Genomic DNA, 15,693 nt, shown 5'->3' with positions numbered 1-15,693 from the left:
ACCTTTCTGTAGCATGCAGATACTCATTTTGTGGTCAAAGCCACAAAATGAGAGGTCTCGGTAGCCCTCAAGGTGTACTACAGGAATGTATGATTGAATGGGACCCAGACCACCCAGCTAAAATTTTCCTGACACCAGGATTGGCCAAAAATGTTTTCTTGGGGTTTAGAACTGCTACTTACACACTTTGGAAGGTCTGGATTGACCAGTCATTGGAATTTGATGTTTCTCATACTGATCGACAACTACTCCTTGAGAGGAACACAAACATTCAGGTCCAATCATTGTAACTTGTTCCTATCAAAAGCTATGGTTAAAAAAATACAGGTTGACCCTGTATGTATCATTAAATAAAGGAGTTTGGAGCCAGAACAGATTGGCTCCAAATTCATATTTGGAAAAAAAAGTAAAGACACATCAACTTTTCTCTCTGAAAATTATGCCACCAGGTGATACATAGTTACTAGGTGGAGTTGCAAACTCTAAAGGCGTAATGCCTTAGGAGCCCTTCAGGAGAATACTGCCTTCTTTCTTTCCACTGAAAGTTCACGAGATCACCAAATCTGGGGTGTGGCTAGCCCTACGACTTGTAATGAGGGATACACTGATGGTTTAATGCAGACCCCTCAAAAGACTAAGTGGTGGGCCCCAAAAGTTGGAGCTGTAGGCAACTTTGGGGGCTCTGTTGCAGAAAACCCCAAGTAAGCAACATGCTGAATATGAAAGAGGATATCAAAAGGATGGAGAACAAGGACCCAGTAGCCCTGTCTCCCTTGAAAGTCCTTTGCACATTTTTGTGGTTGTACTGGTATGGGACCAGAAACATTTTTTAGTGGTTGCCGAGCCGAGTCTAACATAAGTAACATAAGGAAGTACAACTTACTTACTGAGATAAGACTGATGGAAATTTCGGGGTCAAAAGGTCACCCAAATGTTCCTGAGGCCGCTGTGGACCAACTGACGGCTGTAAAATTGGGGATGGGTGATGAGTAGTGGGCTCACTATAAGAATTCATTATTCAATTAAACCCAAACCACACAGGAAATTTTTTTCCAACCCTAGTTTTTGTAGAAAATTTCCCGTTGGGTGCAATGCTGCTACTAAGACACATCTGGATGATTTCAGAAGGCTTGAAATGACCACTTAGATGTATTTTATGCCAGTTGACATCTGCTCTTCGAGATAAACGCAGAAATTTCATTTCAATTACTGTACCTTACTCCTATCAATATATATGGCTAAAAATATGCTGTTCCTGCATGTAATAAACACTGCCTTCTAAGTGTTTCGGAGTCATATCTTAGTGCACCGGATAATGCTTAATGCACTATCCAGAGCAGTGCACTGGTTTATGCGCTGCATAATGTCCAGTGCATGTACAGTGTATTATGCATTGGAAGATTCGCTGCACTATCCACTGGACATGTGCAGTACATTATGCACAGGATAATGCACTGCATCATCCAGTGCATAATACCCTGGATAATACCCAGTGGATGACATCCTGGATAATACAGTGGATGATGCAGTGCATTGTGCACTAAATGATACACTGCATTGTCCAATGCATTATACACATTATCCAGCGCATCGTGCACTGGATGATGCAAGTTAGTCATAACTGGACATAATCCAACATAACAGGAGCATTATGCTCCGATTGTTACAATATGAGTAAGAGGGCCAAAAAAGAAGAGATTCACACAACAGCCATATAACAGCCAACCATTTCAACTCTCACACAGACACACACACGCACACACACATTTTATATATATTTATATCTAGATATATATAGATATACGTATAGCTATATCTATATATATATCTATAGATAGATAGATAGATAGATAGATAGATAGATAGATAGATAGATAGATAGATAGATAGATAGATAGATAGATAGATAGATAGATAGATAGATAGATAGATAGATAGATAGATAGATAGATAGATAGAACATGCAGTTTTAAATCTGGTCTCTTCCATGGTTTGGATCCTTGGTGTAAAAGACTCTGCCTGCTAGAGCTTTTCATCATAACTGCTTCATTATTGATATTCTTACTAGCTCTCTGTATTGTGCACAATATACAAATAAACCTGATTGAGTGATTTCAATTACCAACATCTATTTAGCAAGGTTTACTAAAATAATAATAATAATAATAATAATAATAATAATAAAAAAACTGTACTCTATTTCTGCTAACAATGTGGATGGCTGGAATCAACAGTTAGACGATTAGATCATTCGCACACCTGCTATTAACGTATTCCATCTCTGATGGTGCTGTTTGCATTATACCCTATGCCTGTGCATAGGGTATAATGATTTCTGGGCTAATTTTGGGGGATTGTGATCGGCTGACACTTGCATGTGAAGCCCATTTTATCCATTGATCTTATTTTCACCAGCAAAGGTTTAAAAAACAGCCTCTTTCCCCTTCTGCTTTGTAGTGACTGACAGACCTGCCCACCAGGTCAGGTTTGCACATTTACAGGTAACAACATTCACCCCACTGTTGCCAACTCAGTGACTTTCTTGCTACATTTAGCAACATTTCAGGCAAAAAAAGCGTTATCAGCCAAAATCAAGAGCTATTTATTTTTTTTCTTTTTGTCCATTAAATAATTATTTCTACATACATTGTCAAATATATTACTGTAAAAACAATTAGCTTCATGATGACATTATGTGTTTTTGTTATTATAATGACATAGAAATCATTACAAAAAACAACAAAAAAACAGCTTTACTGAGGGGGGCCCCTTGGTGGCCCTGGGGCCCTAAGCGACTGCTTAGTTTGCTCATGCCTTGGGCCGGCCCTAGTAATAAGTATGTTCATGAAAGAACATACTAATTTAATTAGAAATTTAAATAAGAATAGGACTAAATTCTTGTATTTACCTGTACAAGAATCACCATCTTTGGGGATTGGGGTATTCTTTGGGGATCCCCAGATGATCCCCAAATATCATCTGTAGGTTTTAGCAGTATTGTCTTTTTGTTTTGTTTTGTTTTTTAGAAGAACGTGTATTTTTATTGTAAATGAAGCATCTGATCCATACTCCAATCTGGAAGGTGGCGGTAATGCACCTTAAGATGTTTGCCAACCGCCATAAAAATAGAAGAAGACAAACAAGGCGGAAGTGTTGTGATGAGGAAGTAGTGTTTTGTACATCAGAAACTGTTTGGGTCCTCTTTGGTCAGAAAGGGTCTTTTTTCCCTTCCCTAACATTGTATTTGCGCTGCTGTCTCTGTGTCATCCAGAATGTCTAAGAACACCGTTTCTGACCGCTTCAGGAAAGTAGATGTAGATGAATACGACGAAAACAAGTTTGTGGACGAGGAGGACGGCGGTGAGAACCAAGGAGGTCCAGACGAAGCAGAAGTGGACTCTCTTCTAAGACAATATCCTTTGAGGTGATTTAACGACGGTGGTGGGGTTAACTGGGAGTGGTTAAAGCAATGAGGTCTCCCGCAGGAAGAAGCTCGGGTCTCCCTCAGCTTGTAACAGTGTTCAGTTTGTTAGACAAAAGTGCGGCGGTGTTTCCGGCTGGCAGGGACAAGAGGGTGTGGTCCCCGCACATTTCTACCACATTCTTTTACTGTTTTCTCAGCATGTTGTCCGTTGTTTCCGTTTGGTTTAACATTCTCTGTGAAGTTGATAGATAATCTTTAATTCCAGAAAATAATTAAACAAGGTTAATCTGTTCCTGCTCGGAATATAACTAGCTTTCAATTATACACACACGCACACACACACACACACACACACACACACACACATATATATATATAAACAAACAAACCCTTCAGACATTTTTGTCGCTTAAACAAGATGTGACAAAATTATTCAGGTGAATAAACAGTTCCCATTCTGAGCTGATTGAACTTTGTTTACTGCAGCTTCATGACTTTCAAGAATAAGCTGTGATGATCTTTACCATATAAGGTGATAATCCTGTTCTACTGTGTTCCTCATGCTCCTGCCAGTGTACTTCTTGTCTCTGTGATTCTTGACTAATCCTTGCAAAGGGAACATGATTGGAGCTCTCCATGCTGTACTGAAGAACCCTCCAATCAATACCAAGAACCAGAATGCTAAAGTAAGAACATCTGACATGCCTCCTGCTCCCCTTCTGTGACCGCTTGTGTTTTGCCCTACAGCTGCCTTTACAAAAGAACATAGCACTGTCTTTGCTCTGCAGGGTGAAGACACAGCAGAGAAGATTTTAACAAACTGAACTCATTTAGCACCTACTCTTAAATCAGAGGTGGCATCTGTGATACTGTGCACTTTGCTGTCTACAGTGATGTATTGCAGGTCATCCACCTGACAAATGTGGAGCTCATAAATTTCAAAAGACTGAGCTTGATTGTTGTTCAAACAGAACATCTATGCATGACCTTAATGCTAGGTGGAACATCAAGGAAAATGAGTGTTATGTGCCATCTGTATCTAGACATCTATGAACAACTGGTTTTGACAACTTTTGAAAAATATTTTTCTTATGTCTTGGCATGGAATGATACTGGTGTATGTAAGTTTTAATCAAAACATTACAATTTTAATTAATTAATGAATTAATTTCTTTTTACATTTTTAATTGAACCCCATCCCCATTTGGAGTTGAATTTGGAATTTCAACTCCAAATTACCTTTAGTGTAAATATTTCTACTTATGTAGTTTTCACCACATGTGAGCTCAAAATTCAACATGGCTGCTGTGCATATCAAACTTGATAGATGCCTTAAAAGCACAGTTTTTAACAGTTATTTAACCTTTTTTCTGCCTGTCTGGTAATGCCTGCCTACCCCCATCTCTGTCTGTGTGGCAGGAACGAGCGGAGTTGCTGGTGGTCAAAGTTCTTAGCAGTTTTAAGAGTAGTGACATAGAAAAAGCTGTGGGCTCACTTGACAAAACAGGAGTAGACCTGCTGATGAAATACATCTACAGAGGGTTTGAGAAACCATCTGACAACAGCAGTGCTGTCCTGCTGCAGTGGCATGAAAAGGTAAGTTGTATGTGTGTATATATCTCAACACAGATTAGTATGGAAACTCATAGATTCATTACATAGAAGTCTATGGTATTCTGGAAGCCCAGGCATAAAGTGCCTTGCGTAAGTATTCAACCCCCCTGAACTTTTGCTGCTTTTCAAACATAAAGATCTAAAGTTTTTATTTTGTGAAAAATCTACAAGTGGGACACAATTGTGTGGTGGAAAGAAATTTATTGGATATTTAAATCTTTTTTAGCAAGCTGTAATCGCAGCAAAAGGTGGCGCTACAAAGTATTAACGCAATTAAAGCTGCAAGTCGCTTGGGGTATGTCTCCATCAGTTTTGCACATTGAGACTGAAATTCTTGCCCATTCTTCCTTGCAAAACAGCTGGATCTCTGTGAGGTTGGATGGAGAGCGCTTGTGAACAGCAGTTTTCAGCTCTTTCCACAGATTCTCGATTGGATTCAGGTCTGGACTTTGACTTGGCCATTCTAACACCAGTTTTCGTTTATTTCCATAAAGGCTAGATTTGTGCAATGTACGACTGATAGTTGTCTTAGAGACAGACTCTCCCACCTCAGCTGTTGATCTCTGCAGTCCTCTTGGCTGCATCTCTGATTAGTCTTCGAGATGAAAGTTTAGAGGGACATCTGGGTCGTGGTAGATTTGCAGTTGTCTGATATGGCTTCCATTTCAATATGATTGCTTGCACAGTGCTCCTTGAGATGTTTAAAGCTTGGGAAATATTTTTGTATCCAAATCCGGCTTTAAAATTCTCTACAACAGTATCTCGGACGTGCCTGGTGTGTTGCTTGGTCTTCATGATGTTTCCGCGCTTTGAACACAACCCTGAGACTATCACAGAGCAGCTGCATTTGTATGGGGACTTGATTACACAAAGGTGGATTCTATTTATCATCAGTCATTTATGACAACATTGGATCATTCAGAGATCCTCACTGAACTTCTGGAGTGAGTTTGCTGCACTGAAAGTAAAGGTGCCACATAATATTGCACTTTGCTGTTTTTTTATTTGTTAAAAAAGTTTAAAATATTCAATAAATGTTGTTCCACCTCACAATTGTGTCCCACTTGTTGTTGATTCTTCACAAAATAATAAAATTTTTTAGATCTTTATGTTTGAAGCCTGAAAAGCAGCAAAAGGTTGAAAAGTTTAAGGAGGCTGAATACTTTCGCAAGGCACCATAGGCACCCTCAGCTTGTCTGCATAGTAGGGGTCTAGTGTTTTAATTACTTTGGAATTGTTTTGATTTTTAGACAGCTTTGTTTCTCAGCTGTACCTACATGCAGCATAGGCCTACACTTTGCCATTTGGACTTTCGCCAGTATCAGTTATCTTTACATTTAGTTTCAAATTTCAACTGCCATAAAAATAGAAGAAGAAAGACATCTTATGCCTTTTCTTTCAACAGATGCACAGGTAGGCTTGTCACGATAAGAAATTTTGCTGAGCGATTAATTGTCTCAAAAATTATTGCGATAAACAATAATATTGTTTGAAGACCTTTTAACACTGATTTTTTTATTATTAATTTTAGATTCGTTACGATACAGAGAACAAAGAAGAAACCTGTGCCGCCACGCACATAAAAAACACACAAAAAAAACCCAACAAAATACCCCACATGAACAAGAAACAAGGTGTCAATCTTCTCCTCTCAGCCATCAAGATAGGGGAAACAAAAGCAGGCAAGAATAAATAGAGCTATAAAACAAAACAAACAAGCAAAAAAAAACTAAAATCCTAGCGACCAAGCAGAAAAGACTCAAGGGGACCCCAAAGTGTCAAAAATGTGTCTGATTTGTGATTAAGATCATGGGTCAGCTTTTCCAAAGGAAGGATAACAGATATCTGTGTGAGCCACATATTTACGGTAGGGGCAGAAGGAGAAGTCCATTGTAACAAAATACATTTCTTGGCAAGAAATTGAAGAATTTAGAATGTGAATCCATATGATTGGGGGAAACATTTAGAAGATAGAACATAAGAGACAAAGAAAAGCGAACACCCAAAACCTTTTCAATCACCAAATGTATGTCCCTCCAAAAGGTCCTTAATAAATCACATGACCAGAATAAATGGAGAAAAGTACCTCTATACCTAAAACTTTTGCAGCACAGATTAGAACGGTTGGGGAACATTCTCTGAAGACAAACAGGGGTATAGTAAGATCTATAGAAAAGTTTGAAATTCTGTTCTTGTATAGAAATAGAAATGCATTGAGGAAAGGTTCCATTGCAAATCTTAAGCCAATCTAAAGGACTAAATTTCAGCTCCAGATCACGCTCCCACAACCGCTTCACAGAGTCAAAGCTTGATGGTACAGAGCTGAGTAAGAATGCATAGAATTTGGAAATCAGACCTTTGGGAGAATTAGTTGAAACCAGAACATTTTCTAAGTCCCTCGGTTCCCTGCGGAATGCATTGGACCGGAATAATGAATCCATAAAATGCCGAATTTGAAGATATTTGTAAAAATCTTTCTGAGGAATGTTGCGCTTGTCCCTGATTTGATAGCACCGGAAATCAACAGATCAGAGAAATCATTCAGACCAGAACAGGACCAGTTCAATAGGCCAATACTTCTAATAGAAATTGGTAGGTCCGAGTTTAAAGTCAAAGGGGATCTAATTGAGATAAAGGGGGGAATATTCAAGTATTTCCTTATGTCTTGCCAAGCTAACAAAGTACTATAAACTATCATGTTTTCCTTCAATGAATCCAATTGATCTAAGTTATTGATAAAAGGGAGAGAACTTAACCTTCTAGGACAGCATGATAGAGAATCAAGGCCCCGCCATAAGCAGGTGTCTCTACTAGAAAACGAGTTTGACATAATTTTAAGCTGAGCAAAAACAACCAAAAATAAAATGGATTCTCAGTCTCCATTAACAAAAATGTACTTGTATAAAAACACCAAAGTGTAAATAAATACTGCATTCAACCAAAAGAGTGCAGATTATGAAATTTGTATACTATGTTGTCCTTCAGTAATCATTAGATTTAAATAGAGAAGATGGGCCCATCGACTACCTGATGCAATAATTCACACTACACGTCAATTCATACATACATTTACCCCTTACGACAATCTTAGAACATTTTCCGTTCTAAGATTGTCGCTTGCGATTTCGTCACCAATCATCCTGTAGTGTGTTGTGTGTTACGGTAAATTGTTGTGGCTGCTGATCTAAATTAGGGGTTTATCCTCCTGGGAGCGTTAACACAGCCTGTTGAATGTGACAGGTAGCCAATCAGAAAGCACGGATTCTCCTCCGTGCTTTCTGAGAGGAAATTACAGAGGGAAATCCCAAACAGCTGACACAGCGCAACCTGAAGTCCAGCGGACAATGGAGATGATATCTGGAAACAACATTAATGTTTATAAAACATTTTATGCAGAGAATATAGAAATGACAAGGGGAGGAGTTGGAGAGAAATTCCTACGCAGTTGATAAACCCGGTAACTTTTCAGCTGTTCTTCGTTAACGTGACATAAATAGGTTCTAATGATTTTCATTCAGTCAGGACTGACAGTAGCCACATACATTGCAGGTAGATTGTAGTAAAGCATTGATTAATGCCTGGTTTTAAAAGGAGTTAATTGGACTTGTAGCCATTATTTTGTGCCCATTGTCGGACACCACACAGCACAATCGAACCCGATCGAACCGTTATACCTAGGATTTCTGTCGGCTAATGTGTGGTTTCTCAGGTTTTGAAAATGTGCCAACAATCAGCCGATGGCTCTAAGATCGTGTAGTGTGCGCTGGACATTACACTAAGGATATGAGGAAGGGAGGGTCAGTGGAGAACACCAGAGTTGAGCCTGTCATCAACAGAAAGAGAAAAGGGCTGGAAGTGACAATAAAGTCAATGATTAAAATGAGGTCGATAGTTTTAATTTATCGTACAATTAATTGATTTATCGTTTATCGCGACAGGCCTATGCAAAGGTATCTGTTGAAAGATGTAAATGTTTACATAGCAAAGTAGGGGTTATAAAAATGTAAAATGATATAAAAATATTTTGTGGTACTATTGGAACCATAGTTGTATTTTTTTTTTCCCACTGCAGAGAAAAAGGTGTGTATATATGTATATATATATAAAAGGTGTGGAATTGCAATATTGCCTAATATTACTTAGACCGAATGAAAATATAATGCGATTGAATATGTCACTGTGGAGTGTGATGGGAATTTTGCATCATAATTTTGAGTCATAATATCCCAAAATTTAATTGGGGCCGACTTATCGACACACCTCTAAAGCTGACATTTCTTGGTATTTTTTTGTGGTTTATAAAGTAGAATTAAAAAAAATCTTTGTCCCTATGGTTGGTGATACTGTGTCACGGGCACTGCTGGTTTGTTGTCCTCCAGGCGCTCTCAAGATGCAGTGTTTTGTTGTTACCATATTTCTGTTGAGAATATGATTTGACTATTTCAATGCACAGACTTTACTGCTAATGTTTTTCAGAAACTTTTATAGCCGCAGCGTATGCGCTCTTCTAAAAGTACTATTTTGACATCATTTTCAACCATTTCCCAATGGAAATGGTTGAAAATGATGTCAAAATAGTTGAGAAACCATAGGGGTTGAGAAAACCCCTAGAACCACAGCTCTAGGGGTTCCCAGTAGTGGTGGGTAGATGAGCTCTCATTGGGTGTATGGCACATTTCCCAAATTGTTGAAACTGTGTTGCTGTATCACTTAGCAACACCAGCTGGATTTAAAAAGTAATTGCAGGCATATTTAATAAAGACTACAAACAGTCTGAACAAGGTTCATTCACGTGTTTATTCAGAAACATCAGCTGCTGTAAGAGCTTTGGGTGCGGTTTCTCCTGCTTTTGAGAAAACTGTTCACATCGCACTGATGATGACGCCTTGCTCTCTTCAGCTTCCACGTCCAGCTGCTGAGAAAAAGATTTAATGGATTTGTGTTACTAATTCATTGCCATTACATGAAATGATTTGCAAAAAAATTAAAATACAAATAAACACATAAATTATGACAAACCTGAACTGCAGCTTTTTTTTCCACTTGCTCCTTTTTCTCCTCACCATGGCTAATCATGGTCTTGGTAGCCTAAAATCAGGGCTGGCCCAAGGTATAAGCAAACTAAGCAGCTGCTTAGGGTCCCAGAGCCACCAAGGAGCCCCCTAAGTAGAGCTGATTTTTAAATTTCTTCAGTAATGATTTCTGTCATTATAACAAAAACACACAATTTCATCATTTGTTTTTACAGTAATATATTTGATAATGTTTATAGAAATCATTATTTTATGGACCAAAAGAAAAAAAATAAATTGGTGACCTACTGCTGCCTCCTGCAGCCACGTTCTCTCCCAACAACATTTGTCGGAAGAAAACTAAACACAAGGAGCCACTACTGCCCACTGAATTCCCACAAAGACCATGGCTCATGGTTGGAACTGATCTTTTCCAGTTTAAGGACAAACAATATTTGATGGTTGTGGATTATTTGTCCAGATTTTTTGAAGTTGCAAAGCTTACCTCCACACTGCAAGTCCATCTTTGCACATCATGGCATACCAGAGCGACTCCATCCTGAAATTGGGCCACAGTTTGCTTCAGATTCCTTCAGAAGATTTGCACAAGAATGGGATCTCAGTCATAAAACATCCAGCCTAAATTTTCCTCAGAGCAACGGGGAGGCTGAGAAAGCTGTTAGAACTATCAAGACTCTCCTTTAAAAGGCGGGGGATCCGTATCTTGCTCTTATGGCCTACCGTTCTGCTCCATTAGCAAATGGATTCAGTCAGACTGAGCTTCGCATGGGAAGGAAGATAAGGACAACGGTTCCTGTTACTCGTTACGGCAAAGAATATTGATATGGAAAAGCTAAGGACTGCAAAAAATAACTATAGACAGAAAAAGACAAAACTACAACCGGAGGCACCAGGCACACAACATGTCATTATTGCATCCAGTGAGTAGGTGTGGGTGACAGATCTGCAAACCAGAAGAACAGTAGTGTCTGGAGCAGGGTCACGTCGATCCTACATCATCAAGACACCAAGAGGCATGCTGAGAAGGAATAGCTACCACCTTCCACACACTCCTGCAGCATCTGAAACATCTGTTGTTCCACCTGAAACACTACCTGAAGAAAATCTTCACAATTCTTCACACACACACCTGTTCCAGATGAAGAACACCAGGAATTTAGCCATCAGACTCCACCACTTGAGAGTCGAGTTTCACTGAGAAGTAGGAGAGTCAAAGCCTATCTGGATGATTATATTTGTTCATAGGAACTGAGTGAGTTTCCTGCATGGGGTAGAAAATCCCCACACTCAGAGGATTTGGGTTGTCCACTCCTTCCTCTTAGTAGCTAAAGTTAAATGTTATAGAGTTTAATGTTCTGAGATTTATATGTATCTTAGTTCTAATGCTGAAATATGACTGGAAAGAGATTTAAGTTTGTGCACTGTTAGTGTAAAATAGATAAATAAACAGTAATAAGTTAAAGTTCTAGCACATTCTGCAGTGAAAAAGTATTAGTCAGACACTGAATTAATCTTGGGTATTCCACAGGATGCATCTTTCTGTTGTGTTATTTAAATTTACATTTCTACATGTTCTAATATAGACCCTCATAACAAACACCATTCAGAAAGTACTACAGGAACTGAGTATCAGTTCCTGTAGTATCATGCTGTCGGTGGATAGGAACCTTTGTGCTGTATTGTGTTTTGGGGGCAGAGCAGAATAAGAGTACCTGTTAAGATGAAGATGTCTCACATGTGCTTCGGTGTAGCCCCAAAATTTTATTAAATATACATATCAGAGAACAGAACAAAGACAATATAACATGTTGAATATGCCTGATTTAGATTGGCACGGCCACAACATTCTACCGACTGGACCCGATCAGTCGTAATACACTACAGGACGATCATCTTAGTTGGTCGTGTAGTGTGAACTGGGCTTAAGGTAGGAGTGAACTATTGCATCAGGTAGTCGGATATACCTGTCTTCTCTATCTAAATCTAATGATGATTATTGAAGGGCAAGATAGAATACAGACTTTGTGAAAAAGGCTGCCAAACAGGGGGCACAGCATGGCAAGCTTAGAGCACTGGTGAGCAGCATGCAGACAAAGAAAGGGAGAGAAGGAAAAAGCTGTAGAGTTAGCATTTTGTGTACTTTAACTTGCTGTTTGCAATTTATTGTCACCTTCCTTTGCGTGTGCGTGGAAATGCGAGTAAGTAATGTTGGAAGTTAATGACATTGTTTATTCAGCAGAGTATTTCAGTTTTGCCCTTAATTGATAGCATGTGTTCATGTGTGCACTTAAGAGCTACACAACGTGGGTTTTTTTGTGTCCACATGTTTGACTTCTTTGTATTTATTTAGAAACGGGTTGTTTGTAACCATTAATATTCCAGTTGTTTAGTATGTGTGGTATTATTTCAGTCATTTTTTTGGGGGGATTATTCGGACACTGACGTATTTTTGTTTGTCTTTTCTTGAACCACACAGTTGCGTTGAATTAAGAAATAAACAGCAAGTGCAAGTTAAACCCACTGGAGTGCGACTACGTTTCTTTGGAGTTCTAACCGGACTCACCACAGTGATCTGAACATGTCCACTAGCAATTACAATCCCTATCTTTTAGACTTCATAATCTGCATTTTTTGGTTGAATGCAATATGTATTTCCACTTTGATTTTATGTTTAGTTTTTATTCAAATACATTTTTTGTTCATGGGGACTGAGTAAATTTTAGTTTTGTTTTTGGTTGCTTTGTTTGTTTTTCTTACCAGTTCCAGTGTTAAGTGTCCTTTTGAAAATAAAGTGCATCTGTTTTTGGCATGATATTGCCTGGATTATTATATCAGTTTAAAATGCTCTTCAAACAATATTATCGTTTATCACAATAATTCTTGAGGCAATTAATCGCTCAGCAAAATTTTTAATCATGACAGGCCTAAATAGAAATAGGTTAGTCCATGTAAACCAATTCAAATATCCTATATTGGAAAAATGATCAAAAATGGAAATGAGAATGGAATAATCATTTATCTTATTCTCTGTGATAAGGTAAAAATAATCCCATACGGGAAAAGACTTACTCTAACTTGGTTGATCCATGCCGGTATTCAAAAACCAATGCAAAGTAAAGGACAAAAAGTATCTCCATCAACAAAACCCACAAACGTGTCTACATTTTCTCCCTCATAAATACAATTTGTATATCCCCAACCAAACAAAACAAGAACTATATCAGTCATGTGGTTTTTCTTAAAGTGATACGTGCACTAACACAGTGTGTCATTTTGTTTGCTTGGCGCATGTGCCGAGGTTTCTGTTGTCTGGGTTAGGGTCCCCAGGAGAAGGGTGGGAATAGGCTTAAATGCCATCAAATCAATTTGCACTTGTCTTAGAACTAAGATGCTACCATGCTATGCATGGTAGTTTCAACATCACAAGCCCAAGTTCATTGGCCTCATTCAATACACCAACATGATTTCCTGTCCATGAAGTTTTTTTTATTTCTTTTTTTATTTCAGTTTCTAAACCACTAAGAAATACCAAGAAATGTCAGTGCTGGACGCGTGCCGATAAATCAGCCCCTATTCCCAGATTTCACTGAACCATTTTGTAGAGAGGAATATAAATGGAATGAAATTTTACCTCAACCGTTACAATGTTTGAGGTAAAAATTAATCATACCACTCACTGGGTGGTAGGTTGATGTGATAAATGAAACCTTGATTTTATTGGTGCATTACCATCTTTTTAAGATGGTCAGCTTAACAGAGCGGAACACTTTGTCTTGCTTTGCTTCAGGGTATTTCACCAGTACTGTAAATTAAACTAATTTAACTACATTTTACTGTTTAAGAGTACAGAATAAAACCTGTACTCTATAAACCAATTCTCAATGTAGGTTTGGACTTTCAAATGCTGTCAGCATTGGGAGGACCAGTTTTTCGGAAATTTGGAATTAAATATTGTTGTTCCAGTGAAAATTGTTTAAAACATTTTGGTTATTTGTGCCTGTGACAGAATGCTGACCCAGTTCTGTTCTCCTTTTGACTGTTTCCTCAGGCTCTGGCAGTGGGTGGAGTTGGCTCCATCGTCCGAGTCCTGACTGCAAGGAAGACTGTCTGATCCCCATAATCTGCATGTTTGTCATTACTGGTGTCCTTTTAAGAAACTGGAGCTGTGTGTCTTTCTGATGCATCACTTTGTTTTTTTCTGTTTTCACTCCTCTGGAATTCAGAAGGTGCTGGCACCTCAAATTGTACTCTGCCAGCAGTACAAATGTCCACTTTTCTTCTTAAACACAAAAGAGCACCTTGCTGCTGCTCAGCTACATCACTGAATCATTCTAACTCACCCCCAGCTATCCCTGTCCTTAACTCTACTCTTCTGTGGGTCTGACTCCTTAAGATGAGTTGAATGGCTTTTGGCCAGTGCATGCTGGGACTGAACTTCATTTTTACCTCAAATTAGAATGTTTGAGGTAAACTTTGAACAACTTTCAGTCCTTTATATTCTACTTCAGTCTTCACAAAAACCACTTCCATGTGGCACTATTCTGTAAGTGATTTTTTATATTTGGAATAAACAAAATAAAGAGCTAAATTTTAATTCTGAATGGTCATTTATCGGTCATTAATGCCAATTTCTTATAGGGTGGCGCTTTGAGTTTTGACACAAATGAGAAAAGAAATGGAACCTTTCCTTCATTGAATCTGTCACAAGAAAACCAAAACAGTACATAGTGCAGAGGTTGTTCCTCATCACATCTGTCATTCTGCATTTTATGTTGGACAGATGGATAGTTTCTAATTAGCCCTGAGCAGCAAAAGCATTACTAAGGCCTATGAGCATAGGACTTGTAGGATTTTTTATACTTTTCTGCCCAAAAATACACATTTTTGGGACTATTCAAAAATTCACCAAACTTACCCAAAAATTTAACATTTTTAATGGACTCAAAAGTAGGCAATAACTGCTCTACAGTGACATTAGATAGGACAAACTGTTCATCATAGAGACATGAAACTAGGTTTTTTGGTAGACCCTCTTATCCCCCCAAATCAAAAAGAAAAGTCTAGGAATTATGTCCTAAATTGGGAGGTAGCCATTTTGGGTCATTTGGACATTTACACACCTCAAAATTCAACAATCTTCCCATCCCTATGCAGTTGAGGGATGGAGATTAAAATCCTGAGTTCTGGAGCTCAACATGCAAAGCAAACAAATCACTATAACTTTCACACAGGAAGACTGAAATGTGACAAACTTCGCATGAGTTATCCACGTTGGATGCCTGATTACACTTTGATATGCTGATGCTGTCCCATCAGAGCAGGAAGTCACTTATTTTTCTTGATCTCAACATTTTTTTAATTAAATAGTTGAATTAAAAAAAAGGTTAATTTGTGCTTTAAAGCAAAGAATTTGTAGCTGTAGTGATGTTGGTACATTCACAAGGTCAATTGGTGACATCACCTTAGTCCTGCATCCTTTAAACAGGAATTCACGTTTTGATGCTGGGAATCTTTGATTCATACAGATTTACAGATTCTGATGACATAAATGATGTTGAATCCTACTCTCAACACAGACTAGTGCCTGCAGCAATTCAATACTGGAATTTGACTCCAGAACGC

At 38.4% G+C, this 15,693-nt stretch overlaps 1 protein-coding gene across 1 annotated transcript; it reads left to right on the top strand.

The window, feature by feature from the left end:
- The first annotated feature begins 3,129 nt into the window (after positions 1-3,129).
- On the top strand, positions 3,130-14,665 carry LOC122840963 (actin-related protein 2/3 complex subunit 5-A-like). Its single transcript, XM_044133798.1, has 4 exons — positions 3,130-3,412; positions 4,038-4,110; positions 4,844-5,020; positions 14,120-14,665. The coding sequence occupies exons 1-4, from the start codon at positions 3,273-3,275 to the stop codon at positions 14,180-14,182; spliced, it is 453 nt and encodes a 150-aa protein (XP_043989733.1). The 5' UTR covers positions 3,130-3,272; the 3' UTR covers positions 14,183-14,665.
- The last annotated feature ends 1,028 nt before the right edge of the window (positions 14,666-15,693 follow it).

Source organism: Gambusia affinis, linkage group LG12 (genome assembly GCF_019740435.1).
Source record: "Gambusia affinis linkage group LG12, SWU_Gaff_1.0, whole genome shotgun sequence".
Lineage (NCBI taxonomy): Eukaryota > Metazoa > Chordata > Actinopteri > Cyprinodontiformes > Poeciliidae > Gambusia > Gambusia affinis.
This window is presented reverse-complemented; position numbering and strand designations above follow the sequence as displayed.